Source organism: Leuciscus leuciscus (assembly GCF_965113295.1).
Source record: "Leuciscus leuciscus genome assembly, chromosome: 9".
NCBI lineage: Eukaryota > Metazoa > Chordata > Actinopteri > Cypriniformes > Leuciscidae > Leuciscus > Leuciscus leuciscus.
Window position 1 is genome coordinate 37,582,617 of NC_138733.1, and position 22,387 is coordinate 37,605,003.

The 22,387-nt window shown below is 39.1% G+C and overlaps 1 protein-coding gene across 1 annotated transcript; it reads right to left on the reverse strand.

Moving 5' to 3' along the window:
* Positions 1-2,197: 2,197 nt before the first annotated feature.
* Positions 2,198-20,927, reverse strand: mmp28 (matrix metallopeptidase 28). The gene is made up of 8 exons (XM_082179421.1): positions 20,718-20,927; positions 17,054-17,130; positions 16,557-16,762; positions 10,990-11,211; positions 10,020-10,265; positions 5,292-5,435; positions 5,053-5,217; positions 2,198-3,762 (listed from the first exon to the last, which is right to left on the reverse strand). Exons 1-8 carry the CDS (start codon positions 20,802-20,804, stop codon positions 3,383-3,385), a joined length of 1,527 nt encoding a protein of 508 aa, XP_082035547.1. The 5' UTR covers positions 20,805-20,927; the 3' UTR covers positions 2,198-3,382.
* Between the last annotated feature and the right edge of the window lie 1,460 nt (positions 20,928-22,387).

Genomic DNA, 22,387 nt, shown 5'->3' on the forward strand with positions numbered 1-22,387 from the left:
CTTCCCTCGCATCCTACAGGGGGCGGAGCTGAGACGCGAGGAAAGGAAACGAGGATGCACAAATAAGAAATGAGAAGCACCCCTGAAGTCCTGCTCCGGGAGGGTCACTGTCCTGCAGAGTTTAACACACCTGAACCAGCTGATCAAGCTCTGACTAGAAACTTCAGACGGGTGTGTTGAGGCAAACTCTGCAGGACACCTCTGCTCTAGAGCATGAGCCAAATATGATTAACTTGTTAAAGTTGTAAACAGACATTGTATATAATGTAGCTATTAAACCCTAGTTAGCAGGTTTTATGTTATTCTGTACACAGCACTGTATTTGTCTCAGAACTATTATAGTATGTCCACTAAATTATTATTACCACTAAAAATGAAATCTCAGCAGGAAAAAATACTTTTTAGAGTGTATTTTGATATTTGACTGCAATTTTACGAAATGTGTAATTAAATATGTAGTACTTTGTATTTCATTACAGTTATTACATGTCAAATAATGTCATTGTATGTTGGTAGCAAACTAATTTAATAATTATGTATGAAGGATGTTTGGAATAAACTAGAGAAGTGTTGTTTGATTTAACAGACTGGTCTGTTTCATTTTTTCGGCTGCTTACATCTGTTCTTCTTTCTTTATGTTTTCAAATTTGTCTAAATGTGTTCCACGAGTGATGATATTTTGACTTTCCATCTGTTTTATGAGGCTGGATGTTAGCCAGATCTGGTGTCTGAGCCTCCGGCTGCTTCTGAAACAGAAAGCTGCGTTCTAGGATCTCGGCTGCCATTGAAGACCGCCTCAATCTGGAGAATCCTTGAGCTTTCACTTCGTATTTTCACGCCTGACTGTGGAGGAAACCTTTCTGACATACTAGACAGTCTCGTTCTAGTGTTCAGGGTTAAGGAGGAGTCTAGATTCCTCAGAAGGACACAGTCTCACTGGGATGAAGTGCCTACAATGACATCTTTAACATTTGAGCACTCAACATCACTCTACTGAATTTATTTGTAAAAACAGTAATATTGTGAAATGTCATTAAAATTTTAAATATATTCACATGGGAAACAGTTATTTTAAATTGAAATTTTAATCCAGTGATAATCACATGATACTTCAGAAATCATTATAATACGCTGATTTGCAGCTCAGTTATTATCAGTTATTAAATTCAGAAGGATTTAATGGACCTGAGCTAACATGACCTAACAATGATCAGTTGTATTTTTTTAAACTAATGTTAACAAAGAATAACTATGGTAACAAATGTTGCTTTTGCTCATTGTTAATGTTGGTTAATGCATTAACTGACTTTACCTTATTGTAAAGTGTTGCCTATTGTTCTTTATAATTCCTTATAACACTTGAATCACTTTACTTTATGCAAGTTTTTGTGTGTATTGCTGTATTGGATTTAAATATATGGAGTATATGGAGATCAATGTTGAAAACTGTTTTTGTTGCTTAATACTTTTTGGAAACTGATTCCTTTTAATGAAGATTCTGTGATAAATAGAAAGTTCAAAAGAATGGCATTTACTTGAAATATAAATCTTTTGTAACATCATTAATGTCTGCTGATGCTGTTAGTTAAAAGTATTCATTTCTATTTATTGTTTTAGATCAATCTTACCCCAAACATTTGAATGGTAGTGTATCACAGTTTCCCAAAAATATTTGAAGCAACTGTTTTCAACATTTAACTGTTTTCAATCATATTAGAATGATTTCTGAAGGATCATGTGACACTGAAGACTGGAGTAATGAATGCTGAAAATTTAGCTTTGATCGCAGGAATAAATTACATTTTAAAATATATTCAAGTAGAAAATAGTTCATTTTATAATTGTCATAATATTTCACAACATTACTGTTTTACTAGCCTATATTTTTGATCAAATGAATGCAGCCTTGGTGAACAGAAGAGACTTAAAGAAAAAAAACCTTAAAGTCCCCCTGTAGCAGTGGCGGCTGCTGGTCTTTCAAAGAGGGGAAGCTCATTTTCGGCCTACATCATAAAAATTATTCATTTATTTATTTGTAAATTCTACGTTCCTTTTCAAGAAAATGTTCTGTGAAGAATGAATGTAATAATATAATAAAGGTATAAATAATAATATAATAAAGTATAATAATAATGCTACTAATAATAAGATATTTTTTTAATTATTTTAATTATGTTTGAATTATTACTACTAATAATAATAATATAAAAAATATAATAAGTAATAATATAATAAAGGTATAAATGTATAATTGTGTGAAATGTATTATGAAAATTGGCTAGCAATTTCGACAAGCAAATACCAAGAAATAGGTTGCAGCAGTTTGTCTTTGAAAAATCCGCGATGGGACTGAGCCGAACAGCTTCAGCATCAGCGACTTTTTATTGTATGAAATCGCTGTCAATCAAAAGGAGACGCAGCCTTTTGACAGACCCTCCAATCATCACGCGGAAGCCCGGAGTCCAGGCCAGCCCACTCCCCGTTCACCCCCAGAGAAGCTGAGCTTCCATGGGCGGGACATAATCGCAGCATTTATCCAATGACCGTCTAGTTTCGAAGCGCTAAAAAAAACTTTTCGAAGCAGCTCCATTGAAGTCAATGGAAGCTGGGCTTCAACAGGGAAATGCACTGTGACACTACGGGAATGTATGAGAAGGAAATCGAGTCAGCCGACCTATGTAACTGATTCTGAACGAACTCGTCTTTGAGATGAACGTTTTCTGACGCATTTTTAGTTAATAAAATGTTAATACAATAGTACATATTTGACCATTCATTTTTTGACATTATAGGGGAAGCCGAGCTTCCCCTTGCAGTCTTGAAGTCGCCACTGCCCTGTAGTCAATCATTTTATCCCTTAAAACTTAGCATGCTGGCAAAACCAGCAATGCAAGTTTGAGAGGTGGCGCCCCAACAAATCTCACGAGAATCACAACTTGCTTTACGTCATGACATCACATACATCAGCAACATATGAAGCAGCCTCTGTGGAAGACACTAGCACGCATTTCAGACGTGAATCATGGCAGAGTCGACGAAGAAAACGAAGCGCAGTCGGAAGAGTGCAGAGACGGCTCTGTTTGAGTGGTATTTACGACAGTAACGTTAAATAGACTATGGAGACTCTAGGGGTCGCTGTTTGAGAAAAACGGAAACTGCATAGTGTGCCTTTAAAGCAGACATATAAACAACATTTAAAGCTTGATTTTCATCACAGGGTGACTTGAACTCTTTGTTCGCCAGAGTACATCACTTTGCCCAGCTCTTGTTGCATTTGTAGATTGTTTTCCCAGACAAAACCTTTACATTAATTGCACATATCCCAAATGCCTCTTAATATTGTGAATCTAGTTTGACTGCCTCTTCTGGTCAGAGTAGCTCATTATGATGGAGTTGTGTGGCAGCCGATCCATGGCAGCCTCTCTTCCCACTGTCCAGTCGCAGTAATGCTCAGCTTCCCAGGATCAAACCTCCAGTACTGCTGCTCTTTAAAGAAATACAGTTTTCCATCGGGCCGAGTCAAGGCGCCGTTTACCCCCCGGGGAACACCCTTCCAGTCCCTCAGAGCACGAGGGTAGTACGGCTCAGTGCTCAGAGACTCCAGGTTCAGGACAAAGTAGCGGGACCCTTTGAAGAGCACCATGTGGCCCAGAGGCTGATAGAAGAAGGCGCAGTCCGGGTGCGAAGGTAAGCCCAGTTTACTGTTCTTCCTGGGGAATCCAGGGTCCAGATCAGAGCCTGAGTAACGCCACATCCGTCTTCCTACCAGGAGAAAAAACATGGAGATGTGTTGAGAATATGCTTCTTTAAAGGAATAGTTTACCTAAAAATGACCTTCACTCACTCTTAGGTTTTATTAACGAATTAATAATAACGAATTATACAAATACTAGTATATCAAATACTATTCCCAGATACACACTCATGTAAACTGATATACACTCTATAGCAAATCTTAACTGCTTGATTGTTTATATTGTCGCAAAATGCTAATTATATATATTCGCCAGGCAATTTATTAAAAGTTTTATATATTGTACATCCAACGTTATATGCATACATAGAATACACTCACTTAAATTAATTCTACTATAGAAAATATTTTATATTGTCGCAAAATGTGTTATCTAGTCTGTTATCGCATTGCTCTGTATATAAAGATGGAAAGCAGCTTTATCCACAAACATACAGTACACTTGTAACTCATGTTGTATATTCGTAAAAAGTCTATTATCTCACAGCTCTAATCTGCTAAAAGTGACTATAAGGCATTCAGATTTTAATATTTTATAAACATTTGCAGCATCATGATTTTCTGTATAGCTGCTTTGAAACTTTGAATTGTATCAGGTCTTTATTACTTACTTTCTTCTGTGGAATATAAAAATGGTTTGTTTTTCTGTTTTCCAAAAGCCTATGGAACGCTTGTTCACAAAAAAAACATCAGTATGGCTATATGAATAATAAAATTCATATAAATAAATAAAGTTGTAAACGCAAGTTCAGGAGGAGCCTTAGGCCATGTGTCTGCCAAAGCTGTGAGATGGTCCTCACTGCAGAACATGAAATCAACGGGGAGGGGTCGGATCTAGATCCAACTCCTCCCACCTTACATATACCTAAACCTACCCATCTCCACCCCCTGATCCCTAAACCTACCCCTAAACCTACCCATCTCCACCCCTTAATCCCTAAACCCACCCCTAAACCTACCAATCTCCACCCCTTATATCTGGATCCAACTCCGCCCCCCGGATCTCGTGTTCTGCATTGAGGTGCTACTGAAAGCTGTGGGCACTTGAGAGCGTTTTGGCAGAGCAGAGATTTTATTTATTTATTTATTTTTTCAGTTGAGACACTTTGCTTTCTATGATATGGAATTTCAATGGAAGTTGTAATTACAAAACCTGCTTTTGGGGATTTGAGGGTTGACACTGCATTCAGTTTGACCAGATGTACCCTGGACAAAACTGTACTCTGGAACATGGGTGACTGCCCTTGATATTGTATTACATGTGTATGGGTAACGGTCTGAACTCCTGAGGTATTTACCTTTAAAGAAGTAGAGTTTGCTGTCCAGCGGGGAGAAAGCAGCTGCTTCAATAGCCAACGGCAGCTGCGGCCAGCGAGTCTGAAGCCGAAGAGGATCGCTCACACTGCCATTAGATACCGTCCAGAAATGATGCCCCTGAAACACCAGCACTGTCCCATTCTCTTCTACAGAAAATACAACAGCTTTACACAGTTCGAGGAAAAGAGTTAATGTGTCCATTAAAATGTCCAGTTCTTACCCATGGTGATGGCATCAAAGAAACCCTGGCAGTAGTGGGGTATGAGGGAACCTCCCGTAGGATCTTGAGAAATCTGCCAGTCCTGCATGGGCCATCTCAGAGCCCGTCCTGCCAGCGGCTTCACTGTATCCCCAGGTGGTTGACCTGCACACACATGCAGAATGCCAATGTACTTATTACTTATATACTGCCAGTGTATATGACACTCTAAGTTGTGCCTCTTCCCAGCACACACAATACATCCATGTGACTTCAGAAGACGTTGGACTCCAACTAATCCAACGTCAGTCAGACGTTATATTTTGGTTGAAAATGAAAGTTGGGTTGACGTCTAAACCCAACGTTTGTTTGACGTCAAGCTCAGTTAGTGCATTGTAGTCTCCCTAAGGAAAATTTTGATTCATTCATTGCTATAGAAGAGGAAGAATTCGTTAAACTCGTTAAATCATCTAAATCGACAACATGTATGTTAGACCCTATACCGACTAAGCTACTGAAAGAGATGCTTCCTGAGGTCATAGATCCTCTTCTTAATATCATTAATTCATCTTTGTCATTAGGATACGTACCAAAAACTTTTAAGCTGGCTATGATTAAACCGCTTGTTAAAAAAACACAACTTGATCATACAGAATTAGTCAATTACAGGCGATCTCGAATCTACCTTTTCTGTCAAAGATACTAGAAAAGGCAGTATCCTCACAACTATGTTCCTTTTTAGAAAGAAATGATATTTGCGAGGATTTCCAGTCAGGATTTAGACCGTACCATAGTACTGAGACAGCTCTCATTAGAGTCACAAATGATTTGCTCTTATCATCCGATCGTGATTGTATCTCTCTATTAGTGTTACTCGATTTTAGTGCTGCATTTGATAATATTGACCACAACATTCTTTTAAATAGACTAGAAAACTATGTTGACATTAGTGGAATTGCACTAGCATGGTTTAAATCATACTTATCTGACCGTTATCAGTTTGTAGCAGTAAATGAAGAGATGTCTCATCGATCACAAGTTCAGTATGGAGTACCACAAGGCTCAGTACTAGGACCGTTGCTGTTCACTCTGTACATGCTACCATTAGGAGATATCATTAGGAAGCATGGCATTAGTTTTCACTGTTATGCCGATGATACTCAGCTCTATATTTCTTCACGCCCTGACGAAACTTACCAATTCACAAAATTAACGGAATGTATAGGTGATATAAAAAAAATTGGATGACTAGTAATTTCCTACTACTTCTGAAAAAACAGAGATTCTAATTATTGGACAAAAAACATCCTCACGTAATAATCTAGAATACTGTCTAACACTTGATGGCTGCTCTGTTAAGTCTTCGTCGTCAGTTAGGAACCTGGGTGTGGTCTTTGATACCAATCTTTCATTTGAAAGTCACGTGTCTAGTATCTGTCAAACCACATTTTTCCATCTTAAAAATATATCTAAATTACATCATATGCTCTCATTGACAAATGCGGAACAATTAGTCCATGCGTTCATGACATCAAGGCTAGATTATTGTAATGATATGGGTGGTTGCCCTGCACGCTTAATAAACAGACTCGGCTGGTCCAAAACGCAGCAGCTCGAGTTCTCACCAGAACCAGGAAGTATGACCATATTAGCCCAGTTTTGTCAACACTGCATTGGCTCCCTATTAAACATCGTATACATTTTTAAATATTGCTGATCACTTACAAAGCACTAAATGGTTTAGCTCCGCAGTACCTGAGCGAGCTCTTAACGCATTATAGTCCTTCACGTCTATTGCGATCTCAAAATTCCGGCCAGTTGATAATACCTAGAATATCAAAATCAACTGCTGGCGGTAGATCCTTTTCCTATTTAGCACAAAAACTTTGGAACAGTCTTTCTAACATTGTCCGGGAAGCGTTTTTGTTTGCGCAGAAAGAACTTAAGAGTTTTCTGTTAAAACGGTGTCGTGTTAGCAGCCCCTAAGTTAATAACTAATGATCGTTGTGACGGAAGTGAATCGTTCAAAAAAAACTTTAGCTGGACAATAACTTTATTCTAGAGCTGCTATAAAGCCAAAACAATCTCTGTTACTTTAATTTCCTATTATCACTGTAAAGCTGCTTTGAAACAGTCCATTTTGTTAAAAGCGCTATATAAATGAAGGTGACTTGACTTGACTATTTTAGGACCATATTCTAGGATTGTTTGTATTACAACATTATTTTCATGACAATTAGGCACATTTCCTTCCCTGTCTACACACGTTACTGTAACACAAGCAAAATGCCATACTTTTTATTGTTAAGGGAAGAAACAACAATATTATTAAAATTGTTAAATATAAATCATGCTAGTGTTTTAGTACTGAACTTTATTTGTTAATTTTAATAAATAAATAAAAATATTGTTGTGTGATATTAATTACTGAAGATCATTACAGCAATAAGAAAGGGATTGTCCTTTTTTCTGTTGATTTTGGGTTGTAATATTGCCCTGTCTTCTTGAGATTTACCCAAAAACACATTTGCAAATGTACCAGTTCGTCATATCATGAAACCCTTCTTGATATTTTCACACAAGCAGTCTTTACCTAGCGAGACCATTTATACAGCTAATTTTGCTAGGCTGTAGTGAAACAGACAGAGCTATTTACACTGAAAGATAGTAAGACTGTCAGCTGTTTCTCAAGCATGTGTCAGGCAGGTTTACACATGCCACAGTGCTTTCAGGAGAAAACCTACAACCATCCATCTTCAGTGCGTGAGAAGGGTCTCATACCAACACCACCCTCCCTCAGCATCCTGATCATATCTGAAGATTCCATTCCAGTTAGCCAGGATCTTACTTTAAGCCTTCCAGGAAAAAATCAGATGCCATATTAATGCACACACACACGCACACGCACGCACGCACGCACGCACGCACGCACGCACGCACGCACGCACGCACGCACGCACGCACACACACACACACACACACACACACACACACACACATACACACACACACGCAGTGCTTGGTGCCAGCACTGCACTGTATTAATATATTCCTCTGTATATCATTCATCCTTAAAGCAGTAGGAGGCCAACATGAGTCCACGTAGAGGCCTCATCACAAAACAATTTTTTTAAGATATCATCTGCTGCTAACAAAAATATATGTGTGGGTGTCATATGTGCCCACATAGCAACATTGTGATGTCCCAGATCCGGCCCACATCTGGCACTTGTGGAAAGATGATCTTGCCCACATGCAGCGTGGAATGATGGCACTTGGGCGGACCGCTCCTGTTTGCCAGATCTGGGCCACAAGCAGGCCATAGCAATGCCACATGTCAGCCAAGAGCAAAGAAATAAACCCGAACTGGACCTTATCTGAGCCACAAAATCTGTGTATATTAAATATGGAGTCATTTCAGCCTTAATAAGCCTGTTAACAAGCAGAATCACTGAAGGAAAGAAGAGAACAGAAAAAGAGACGAGCAGAAACACAAGAACTACAACTGACTTCAGCCACAGTCTAAGATGAAATCGACTGAAGAGAAAAGAAGACATTAAATCTGTGAAGATCTCAACAGAGGAGGATTAAACAACTCCACAAACAGCATTACCAGCTTCACTTATTACTAACCAGACTGACTTTATTTATTACAATAGAATACAAGTTTGTATTGAGAATTAACAGAGGTTTAACTCTAATGTGTTTCATTAGAAGTCACCATAACAGATTAGTGTTTCCATTAGTTGGGCTCTTAACTCTTATTATGGCTTTAGTCTTTTTTTGGCTGCTGTGACAGTGTGTTTGTTAAACATATTTGAAGCAGCAAAGAAAGCTAAAGTGAAAAGAGATCAGGTGATGGTGGTTATCTGTTTATTATCATCATGAAATAGCTTGATTCACTGATGTTTTTTTGTTATCTAAAAAATCTCTCTGTATGCAATCGTGCTCTCTTTCCATGAGAATCCATGCAACATATAAAATGTTTTTGAGATGCGTTCACCTAAAAATGTCTTTTTAATATGTTGTAGAGACAATATGTGTTAAGAAATGCTGAACTGAATGTGTCTTTTTTCTGTGAAGGTATTTTTCAAAGGCAAACATTGCATGATTATTCTGTCTTCTGTAGCCAAAAAATGGGATTGAGACTTTCTAAGATAATTTATATTCGTTGCTGTTCATACTGTTGGCCATTTCTGTCACCTGATTTAGTTTGGGTTTCATGCCACTGTTGCCTTGCCTTCGACTTGCTTAGTTGCAGTTTAAAAGACACTTATTATTCAGTAATATTATTTATTTGACTGCACAATTTTTGAACTGAACTGAATCAACAATGAAATGACTGAATAATTTCCCTATTGTCTAATGACTGACACTATTGACTTTTTACAGCAGAAAATGAATTTATCTCATATTTGATGGTTTAATCATTGATTTCCTGCTTATGGAGTTTGAAACTTGAAACTTTGAAACAATCTGTATTGTATTAAGCGCTATATAAAATAAAGGTGACTTAACTTCTCAGAGCAAGACATAGAGGTATTTTACACCATCTAAGATGCACATATTTTCTAAAAGAAAAGGCTAAAACCCTGACAGATTCTTAAACTTCCTCACAATAGCCAGCTTTGCTATCACTGTAAAGACATTGTTACTAAAGACCAGAGCCCTATTCTTTGCTGCTAAAAGATAATATTGCAAAATCAACACTTGCACAGCTTTCTAAAAAGGAAAGAACGGCTTGTTTACCATAGAGTTGTTGTATAGCAGTGATGTCATGCCAGCTGAGCAGTGCAGTAGAGCCCATCTTCTTATAGTACGGTGACATGAGCGCATGACGAACTGGTGAATGAACCAAACCCAGAGTGTGGCCAATTTCATGGGCTGTCACAAGGAACAGGTTGTGTCCTTTAAGACCACTCAGGGTCCATCGTTCAGACATATCAAAATGAGCTTCACCGCGGAATGGGAAAAATGCATGAGCCAGAGTGCCACCTAAAAAAATAAAGAAATAATCCTGATTGAAAGACCAAACCAAAGTCCCTGTAAGGCAAGTCATTTCACTCGCAGGCCATCTTTGAAATGCCTCTATTTTAGTCATACAAGTACAGCTCATATATCTTTCTCCAAAGCTGTTCACCAAGCTCACGATTACATATCATATTTGAAATCACCAATGAAATCTGTCTCATAAATGTTGTTTTTAAACGCTGAAATCATGATGAAAAAATCCCCTGCATTTTCCAGGCTGGAGCAGCCAATGCGCATGTGCAGTTGTAAGCAACCGGAGCTTCTGACGACAGCTGCAGTGATGCGATGACTTTACTAATTGGCGATTGGCTCTCTAATTTCGAAGGCGGGCCTTATTCAGCCATATTGTGTGTTCCTTTCTCCCATGAGTGCACCGTCTTTGTGTATCTAAAGTCTTTTTTATAACTTTGCAAAAAGAGATAATATCACTTTGTAAGTATCACACCAATCTCATGCTAACAAGAATAAAGTGTAAAGATTGTTTTTTATTTATTTATCAACACTTGAATGTGGGTAAGTTTCTAAAAAGAAGCAACATTTTGAACAAAAAGTTCAAAAGTTCTGGAGATTCTCTACTCTTTCAGAAGATGTGTAATAGAAAGAAAGAAAGAAAGAAAGAAAGAAAGAAAGAAAGAAAGAAAGAAAGAAAGAAAGAAAGAAAGAAAGAAAGAAAGAAAGAAACCTTCACCTGGCCCATCAAATGCATTTCCTGTCCCATCATTATGTTCCCCTTCAAAGAAAGCGAGCCTGATGTCGGTGGGACCCTGCTGGAGCTCCTGGAAGAGTAGCCCGGACACGTTACTCCAGAGCTGGAACGCTGCGTTCACCGCCACACGCACCTGACTGGGAGAGAGACTCCGTGGACAGTTCATGATACCATAGGTGAGCTGACGTTTGTGCCATTTCTCTCCTATGGAAATATGAACAAGTATCAAAACCAATATATGTTACATTTAATACTATAATTCATTGAGTTAAGAACATTTCAAACATCTTCATACATATTCTATTTATATGTACTACTGTATCCTAAATTAATACTTAATTTCGTATTTTACATTAATGACATCTTTAAAAATGTACAACAAAGACAATCATAGTCCATCTTTTCTTGAAAGATACATAAAATGTTCTCTTCTTTATAAGTGGACAGCACTATATTTAACCATGGCTGGCATCTTGACTGATTTCTTTGTAAACTAATTATATAAAATATATATAAGTGCACCATAGATTTACAAATGAACCAGTATTTATTTCCATTCAAAGTGATTAGCAAAAACATAAAGATGCTTATTATATCGCCACTGTGTGGCCATTTTTCACATAATTTTTTACACATTATTGTTTTCACACAAGAAGATTAATAGATTACTGAACATACGGTAATGTTACTTGTAAGAAATTTCAGTTGTAGTGCCCCGTACAGTTTTGACATGACTCGTGTGCTCCTCAGAACATCCTGTGCTCTATGTGCATCAATGTTGCATTCAGGAGATTTAGGTCAGTTTGTGAAAAAAACAAACAATGGCTTCATAACACAAATGTAAGCCTTCACAAACATCTTCATAACACTTCAACAAATCCAAAAAAAATTTTATCACTTTTTGCCAGCACTGTATTGCACTGTGTGCAAAATTTGTAAGTTCGAAAAAGGTTCTTGAGAAAATGCAAAATGGCAGAACAATTTTATAGATGGAAATTAAATCAAAGATAAAGGGCTTGACCCAAAAAATTATGTTTTTAGAGCTTAGGGTTCCTAAACGCAAATCGATTCCATGCACCAGATGTCTGTGCATCTGAGTAGATCCGCACGTTTGAGACAATCCTGCCAAGTTTTGGTTCTCTACGATTTACGGCTCTGACGTCCATACAAAAAAAAAGAGAAGAAAAAGAAGAAGCAGAAGATGAAGAATAAAATCAATACAAACACAATATCCATTGGTGCTTGAACCCCTATAAATGTGTTGGACATGGAGTAGGTGTTACAGATCTGCCAGGCTCTCTCACCAGCCTATCACAACGCACTCCCTCACCAGAGTTCTAATCACTCACACCTGCATCTCATCCCCACCCTCATCACTGACACTATTTAATCCCACTCTTCACCACAGTTCATTGTCTGGTCTCGTTCGTATGATGAGGACTACTTACCTTGCCTTAGCAAACGAGCTACCTGACATCTCCAGCGATCTGGTCTCAATTCTCCTCCGTAGTGTTCCTCCAGTGTCTCGTCCTTTCTCTGTGCTTTCAAATCTCCTGTTGTTCTGAGTTCCAGCCTTACTCTGCATCATCTACCCATCATCACTTCTGTAAGAAGAAACATACTATTCACTGCCAGCATCCCGCTCTCCAAATCATCATTGCACTTACCACTTACCTGCCATCAGTTCGCCCACTCTGTTGTTGTCTAAATAAACTCCTTGTTAACTTCCATCTCCCTCTCTTGAGTCTGATTCCGTAACAGAAGACCGGACCAATACCGATAGACAACATCATGAGCTCACCGGAACCGCTCCAGGACGACACTGATCCCATCACACCAGCCGCCACAACTCGCCCTAGAGGAGTGGAGGCATTGATTGGAGGGTGCACAACACCCCTTCACAGTCATAACTGACCATAAAAACGTTCAGTACTTAAAAGAAGTCAAGAGACTTAATCCCCGCCAGGCCTGTTGGCCCTTATTCTTTACTCGCTTTAATTTCTTGTAATTTCATGTAAAGCGCTTTGATTACCCAGAAAAGCGCTATATAAATGTAATGAATTATTAATTATTTCCTATCATCCAGGTTCAAAAAATGTGAAGGCTAACGCTCTTTTCTGTCTGTTTGCTCCAGAAGAGGTCAGTGAAGAACCTGAGCCCATCCTGCCACCCGAGTTAATCATGTGCCCCATCCAGTGGTCTTCAGAATAACTCACCTCCTCCAATGCCTCCAACACCGCTCCGCCGGGCTGTCCCCCCGGACGTCAGTATGTCACCAGAGCACGACGCACCCCTCTTATCCACTTTGCGCACACATCCTTGGGCACTGGCCACCCAGGGGCCAATAACACCCTCTCGCTGCTAAGCGATCGCTTCTGGTGGCCTAACATGGCTGGGGATGTGAGAAAGTTCGTCCAAGGATGTGCAGACTGTGCCATGGCCAAGAGTCCTCGCCACTTCTTCCGCTGCCAAACTTCTTCCGCTGCTCGTTCCCAACCAACCATGGTCACACCTAGGAGTGAACTTCATGTCTGACCTCCTACCTTCTGACGGTAATACATGCATCTTGGTAATAATTGATAGATTCTCCAAATCCTGTCATCTTCTCCCCCTCAAAGGACTTCCCACAGCAATGGAAACAGCAGAACTCCTCTTCAATCACGTCTTCAGATACTATGGAATCCCAGAAGACATCGTTTCAGACCGCGGACCGCAGCTTATATCAAGGGTATGGAAAGCGTTCTTCTCCCTCCTAAGTGTGACCATAAGCCTATCATCCGGGTACCTTCCACAGTCGAACGGGCAGACCAAGAGGAAGATCCAGGAAATTGGCCGTTTCCTACAAACGTTCTGCCAGGGCCACCAGAACTCCTAGAACCAGTTCCTAGGCTGGGCCGAGTACGCCCAGAACTCCCCCATCAACCGTCTACTGGACTCACTCCCTTCCAGTGCGTACTCGGTTATCAGCCACCGTTGTTCCCATGGTCAGGGGAACCAGCCAACGCCCCAGCGGTCGACTACTGGTTCTGAGAGAGCGAGAGGGTCTGGGTCTGGTCACCACCAGCTTCAACAGGCGCAGGATGCCAGGTCTGGGTCTGGGTCTGGTCACCACCAGCTTCAACAGGCGCAGGATGACAGCCGACCTCAGACGTGCTGAAACTCCCTCCTACCAGCCAGGTCAGAAGGTCTGGCTGTCAACCCGGGACATCAGGATGCGTCTGCCCTGCAAGAAGCTCAGTCCCAGATTTATTGGTCCCTTTCCCATCATCAGGCAGATCAACATGTACCTCCTCCATCTTCCAGCACATTACAGAATTCATCCTGCTTCCATGTCTCACTCCTTAAACCTCATCACTCTCCCGTCTCTGGCCAAGCAGAGGAACCTCCACTTCCGTAAATTCTCGAAGATGAATTGAACCTACCAGGTCAAGGAGATCTTGGACTCCCGGCGCCATGGTGGTATCCTGGAATATTTAATAGATTGGAGAGGCTATGGACCCGAAGAACGATCATGGGTTCCCAGAGCCGACATCCTCGATCCCACTCTACTGGAAGCCTTCCACGCTGCTCATCCTGATCGTCCAGCACCCCGAGGAAGAGGTCGATTATTGCACTTACCACTTACCTGCCATCAGTTCTCCTGCTCTGTTGTTGTCTAAATAAACTCCTTGTTACCTTCCATCTCCTTCTCTTGAATCCTTTTCCGTAACAGTAGGATGTGTTGGACAAATTCTTCATCTCAGGTTAATCATAACTTTATGTTCTAACTCAGTTAAAAATATAGAAAGAGTGGACAAGCTGAGTTTCAGATAGTTCACTTTACAGAGACATCTAGTATCAGTAATAAAGTGTTCAGTGCACTTTTACTTAAGAAACATCAAAATTCTCTCTCCAAATCTTCTTAAACTGACAAGAGCTACGCTCAGTAAATAACTAGCGTAACATGTGACAGAGGTTTTGTGAATTAGACACATAATTACAGACTTCCAAAACACAAACACTGTTGTCTGAGGTATAACATGCTAGGATTTTCTCTATTATACCATAATTGCTCATTCATATTTTAGTGCAGTATATATATATTGTCCATATATTGTCATCATGAGACAGTCACTACAGATTTTGTTTTTGTGTTGAGAACCCACATCAGGTACTGACATGAACACACACATACTTAAACCAATGGTGCTGCATTCCTGAGGTATTAGCACATTTTGAAACTGACAGGTCTGAATATACAGGTCCAATTCACACATACAAACACTGAGCTTTTATTTCAACACAGCTCAAAAATATCACCTATGCAGCCTCTGTTAGAATGACTGACTCTCTTTCTGCCTGTCTGTCCTACTATAATACACTAATCTGAGATGTGTATGTTCGTTTTAATCCACTCAATAAATAATAAATGTCTTCTGCAAAACTCGCTGCCAAATATCTGACTGGAAACAGGTAATCAGTACACTGTCAGTGTAATCTGTTTTTAATTTATAAAAGTTTTATAAACTTCAGCTCTTGGCAAACTGTGTGAATTTTCTGTTGCGGTGGGCCACAAGTGGATGATCTAACCTACTAGGCATGTATACACTCGATATGGACAGTAATTATGACTACCACTGTATTTACCCATTATTATTCGGCTCAGAATTACACCCCACCCAGCAGGCAGAGAGTTACCTCACAACTCCATGCAAATCCATTTTACCAAAGGACTGTTTGACAGAAAATGTTGTGTCTACCCCTTATCATCAAAACTTTTTTTGTAAAAAACAAACAATGAAAACATGACCTGCATGCATTCATTCAGTTTGCATCACTGTTCTGTTCAATACGTTAAGAGTCATTTGCACTGAATTGCTGTTCTTGTTCTCAGTCTTTATTGCTGTCCTTTGTTAAAGATACACACGAATTGTGGAACAGAATGGGATTTCAGAGTTTTAAGGTGTGCCCAACACTTAGAAAGCGTCTTCAAACATTCGAGTTATGTTTCTCAAAAACAGGCTGGTGACTTCATTAAAAAAAATAAAAAAATAAAAAAATAAAAAACATTTTGAGCAAAAAGCTAAGAAAATAACTTTTTGGTCAAAGACTAGGCCTAGATCAGATTCAGAACAATGATCAAAACGTTTTAAAACGCCGTTATTACATCGCTAGTGAGAAATGTCTCGTATTTTACTGATAAAATCTTCAGTATCTTTTATTTTACTGATAAAAAGAGTAGCGCTGACAACACGTTTCTGTGCAAGTGTGTGTCCGTACTGTATGCGTTTGAGTGAGAGAAAAGAGAGTATGTGCTTTCCATACATAATAAAACGTAATTTTGTGGCAAAAAAACATGGAAATAATTTGTCGATTTTATCTTGTTGTTTACTATATTTATTTGCTTGGTCAGTGTCGTGTTTTTTTTCCTTTTTGTTTGTTTTTTTCCTGTTTTAGGCTGTAAAGACCTTTGAAATAACTGAAATCATTTGGTGAAGTGATATGGACATGTTATGCACACCTTAGAACATTTGTCAGATTCAAGCATTCAGCAGCCCCGTAGTCTTTACCTATGTGAGTGTAACGCTTCTTACGGAGATGCTGCTCGTGTCGCCCATGTCTGCCCAAGTGGCCTGTGGAGATCCTGTTGACCCTTCGGCTCCAGGAACTATCGCTCTCGACATCTTTAACCCCGCAGCGAGCTGATGACATCTTCTCCAGCGTGGCTCTGTCCAGCCGTCCGGTGACAGACAGCTGAGACAACCACTGAAACTCTCTGAAACCACACGAATAAACAGCTGCACTTCACTAGATCAGTGACCCGAGTTTTTTGGACCGCCATTAAACTGCAGTTATGATGTTTCTGATAGCTGGTATGATTTTATACCAGGTTAAGACGATGAACTGACACCCACAGTCTTATACAGTTTTTATGAATGACCAAGTTTGCTAGTGAACAAAAACATGTCAGCTTTAGCTTCATATTCCTAAGTCTTGAAATACGAAGGACAATAACAAAAGTAGCTCAACTAGAAGATCATGGTGCTAACAAGGTCACAGGATTTACCTGATGGCAGACTTGACTTCAGCATTATGATGAGTTTCCTTCTCCTTTTGCAGGTATCCGTATCGCTCCAGAAAACCCTGGAGACACACACACATCATGTGTCAAACGTCATTATCACTTCCATCAGCCCTGTGACAGCAGCTCGAATTCACCTCGGAGATCACCAAAACCAGATATATCACTTATGGAAAATGGCAAATTGTTGGAATGAAGTAGTACCATATAGACCATACCATAACAGACACAACAGTAGCCATTACCCATATGAGCATTGTTTGAGATGCATTTGTGGACCTCTGTATGAAAAAGGATGATCTTTGGGAAGATGTAGGCCTCCGTGCCTCTGATGCTTTAGAAGATGCCCTTCACTTTATTGTGAATCCCCTAGACGAGAATACTGAATGTTCATCCAGAAAGGGATAAAAGAATCTGCATCGAAATCATTTGAGTACACAACTTCCTTATTTGAGTGAAAGTACAGATACTACTGGTCAAATATTACTCCGTTACAAGTAAAAGTTTCTAAAGGCCGCTTTTTACTTAAAGGGGCTATATGCTTTTTTCTGAAATTTAAACTCGCGACTGACAAAAAACAGAACTGCTCTTCCTTTCTGCTCGCTCTCGCAGCGCGCGCTCGTACGTGCACACTTCACAAGTCATCTGCTGCAAGGAGGTCAACATTATGTTTACTGAGGTAAGAACAGTCAAATACACAATTCGCACAATCCATTGCACTGCTTGCGAGTGTAGGCTACTTGCTGACTAGCGGTGGTGGCAGAGTGATCTGAAACGTTTAACATGACGTCACATCCGCAGACAGCGCGGGAAAAATCCGACCCGACAGAAAATAGGAAAAATAGGATACAGGCTTATAGGTGCACCCACTGTGAGCGGACAAGGTGTCAGTATGCTCATCAGGAGATGTTTGAGTCATAAATGGTCAAATAAAAAGGCTATTGTTATGTTTATTTTGGGGAAAAAGATGCATATAGCCCCTTTAAGTAAAAGTACAGAAGTACTTGTTATTAAAAGTACTTAAGAATCAAAAGTAAAAAGTAAATGTCAATGCATTGTTTTATTATTGTTGCATTGTTGTATGTAATACTTAGAGTACCTTATGCCTCTGAAGCAACCTAGTGAATACACCTACCAGTTAGAAGTGTCTAGAAATAGAAATAGGTTGAACTGAACTGACAAAAAAAGACAGCCATAATCATCTTCATTTTTTATTTATATTACACTCCTACCACCCCAATAAAAGAAGTACACATCTATGTGTATCCATTCATGCACATTTGAATCAAGTGGTCTAAAAAATGCTTTAAAACCCAGCTACACAACCATAGCTGTATAACTGCCCAACAGCAATATACTGCTTTAACAAACAGCAAAACAGAAAGACCTGTTTGCCATGGATGCACGCACTGTGCCGAGGATCTGTCTTCGTCCATTTTGCCACCAGTTGATTAGTGTTCAAAGAAAATGATGAGAAATCGCTGAACTTCACGACACATGACCCTATAGTGATTACTGATATGCATGTCACCTGCAAAAAAACAATCATGTTTTAGAGATGAAAAAAAAAAAATCATCCTCTGACTGACATTACTACTTTCCTATCAAGGACCTTGACAGAATAAAAAGTACAATATTTGTCTTTCAAATGTAGTGAAGTGAAAGTAAAAATTTTCCAGAAAAAAATCAAATAATACTCAAGTAAAGTACAGATACTCAAAGTGTACTTAAGTATACTACAGTACTCAAGTATATGTACTTTGTTACTGTCCACCTCTGAATGCCTCTCATTCTAAACAAGGGTTAGAACAGAAACCAAAGGTTTAAAAACAGAAAGCCTCAGTTTTCAAATGTGTGTATGAGGGGAAATGTCTCAGTCAGGTATTGGCATGCAAACTGCATATTTGCTTTTAGTGTAGGTGTGTAGTGCACTTCTGAACCACCCGGAGGTCACAGGTAGGATGAGACTGAAGCTGCTGGAATTTGTTGGCAGATCTGCAGTGAAGCAACACATGATCAAAGTAGTGGAAATAGCTTTATTGAGAAACCAAGAATTCAACTGTTGCAGCTTTTCTCCAAAACACAGAATCATTGTTCATACATTTAACAAGTCTGCCAGTGTATAGTGAGGATAGGAAACTTGCAAACTAAAAAGCATGATAGAACCTCAAATTATTATATTATTATTTTTATATTTAGAATTTTTTCTTGACGTATTGATTGTCGCAAATCTTTTCAGCTAGGTATCATTTAAATTTCGTTCATATCTGGAGACAGAAGCAGTTGAACATGTGGGGGAATGTAATTACAGTGAACTCACAATGAAAATCCTCCCTTGGACTGTGCCAATTATTCTGACCTCAAAGCAGGCTCATTTTCCATAGCTGAAAGCAGGACAATACATGTCTCCAACATGCTTATATGCATTTGTATAACTAAAAACATGACTTTGGATTTAATTTACTTGAAGCTCATACACTGTAAAAAAATAATAAAAAAAATAATTGTTGAGCTAACTTAAAAAAAAATAAGGCAACTTATTGCATTCAACTTTTTAAGTTAACTCAGTTAATTCACTTCAGTTAAAATCAACTTAAATACTTCTGTTCATCTAATGAGTGCCAGGTAATCTTTTGAACAAAACCTCTTGTCAAGACAAAAAAAAAAAAAAAAAAAAAAAAAAGTTCAGCCAGCTTGAAAAAATAAGGCAATCTTTCACACTCAACGTTTTAAGTTAGCTCAACTAATTCGCTCCAGTTAAAGTCAACTTAAAAACTTTTGCTCGTGAAATGAGTAGCAGGTAGCCATTTGAACTTAAAACTTCTAGGCAACAAAAAGCAAGCAGCTACAATCCTTGTTTTTTCATCTCCATGTTTAAAGTTAACAACACAACATGAACATCATTTGCCTTTTAAAACTAGAGGCACACAGTTTACCCATTACACCCGGGCAATTAAGTGCAAAAATTGCAATGAGAAGCACATATAGCTCAACACCTCAGCACACAAATCTCAAACAGGGTGATGATCAACAATTGTAATTCAGTAAAAATATGACCTCTGAAACACATGACAGCTAAATAACAGTGACAACAACAACAGCAGCATAAATCAAGCAGCAATAATCATTTTTATATAATAGTTTTATATAATCACTTTTTTTTTTTCAAGCTGCAATGCATGCTTTTGCAATGCATGAAAAATTGTTTGTTCAGATAACTGAATTTGGATAGTTGGGACAACATTTGGACACGTTTTGGACAAATATTTGAGAATCTAAGTAAGATCAACAAAACAACTTTGAAAAAAGCTAATTAGTTGAGCTAACTTAAAAAGATGAGTGTCATAGGTTGCCTTATTTTCTACCACAGAAACCGAAAATTCTCGGGCCAGCAGCATTTGTCCAAATTTCAATCTTAACCATTGTATTTCATCAGAAACGATCTGAAAACAGGGCTTTAAGTGTAAAATACCGAACTTGTCCTTTAAGTTAGCTCAACTTTATTTATTTTTACAGTGTATATAAGTTTTATTTCATTAGCTGAGTATTTTAAATAAAAATATAACCATAGTCCATATTTAAGCGTATGCATTATTAATTATTTTGAGATAGGATACAAACAAGATAACTGGTGGACAGCAGATCTTACCTGAGCCTGATCAGCTGTGGAGATTGGAGAGCTCACCGCGGTCTGAACGCACAGCAGCACAAACATCTTTATCTGTGCACTCTTCATTTCTAAAATCACTTTAAGAAAATAGATCCCATCACGATGAAAGCCGAAAGAGAAATAAAGAGTTATTTCTCACTGGCGCGCTGCCGAACGGCTCTGAAAGCAACGAATAACAAGCGCGCGTTCCGCCTCCAGAGCGCGCGCGGGTGGAGACGCGTTTCTCTCACGTGAACCATCACTGAACTCTCATCACTGAACTCTCATCACTGAACTCTGAACTCTCATCACTGAACTGCTCTCCGACACCAGCACGGACATGGAGGAAGAGAAGCTGCGTAGAATACAGTCAAACCAAAAATTATTCAGACACCAGATATAATTTTAGATATTTTTTTACTAGTGGGTGCAGGACACTATAGTTCATTTATGTGAGGATAGTAAGTGAGGATAGCAAAATAAAGTAAACTGTACCCAAAAGTCCTTCATACAGTGGACTACCAGTAAAATTTATAAAAATTTGGGACAAAACATTATTCAGACACTTTGACCTGACCATGTTTTGCTGAAGTGTTTTTTCTTTAATGCGACCTTTTATTGACCTAAATTGGTATTATCTAATTGTGTAGTTAAATTTAACGGCTGACTGCTATTCAACCTAATTCATTTGTGAGACAGTCAAACAAGAAGGATGGACAAAACCAGAGAAATAACTGATTTGAGAGGAAAGATAGTCAAATTCTACAAGGAGGGCTTTTCAATCAGAAATATAGCAAAAATGTTAGATTTGCCTAGAGAGGGACAGTCTTTTCCACTGTGAAGACATTTAGTGAGACTGGTGAGGTGAAGAATTTGCCTTGTTGTGGTAGAAAGAAAAACACAACACCCAGAACAGACAGACTTATATGACAGTTAGCAATAAAAAACAAAACCTTTCTGCTAAAATAATTGCTGCTGAAGTCAAAAAGGCAACAGGCTGAAGAATGACAATGGGTGCATTCCCCGGAAGAAACCCTTGATCAGCAGGAGAAGTCAAATAAAATGCCTCCAGTTTGCAAAAGAAGGAGAAGGAGAAACCCCAGTGTCTTACTCCTCCTGTAAAGCATAGTGGGGGCAATGTTATGGTGACGGGGTGTATGGCAGCTATGGACTAGGTAAACTACATTATATTGATGGAACTATGAACTCGGAGATGTATGTGGAAATCCTCCAGTCAGATGCTGCCATCAGCCGGGAAGCTCATCATGGGCCGTCGGCACATCTTTCAGCGTGATAAAGACCCCAAACACACTGCAAAGAAGGTTGCTGATTTCTTTATGCAGAAGAGGATTAAAGTACTAAACTGGCCACCACAAAGTCCAGATCTAAACCCGATTGAGCATCTCTGGGAGGTGATGGAACGTCTCCGTCTGGATGAAGTGCCAAAAACCCCACAGGAACTGAAGAACCTGCCGCAGCAAGTCTGGGAAAATAGTGAAGTTCAGGTTTGCATGAACCCAGGAGACTACAGGCTGTCATTGAGGCTAAGGTGGCCCAACAAAGTATTGATAGTTGTGTAAATATTGCCATACTAACTAACAGTGGTCTCAATCATTTTTGGTTGATTGTAATCCATCCAGAACCTTTCTATTAAAGTTATCTGACATTAT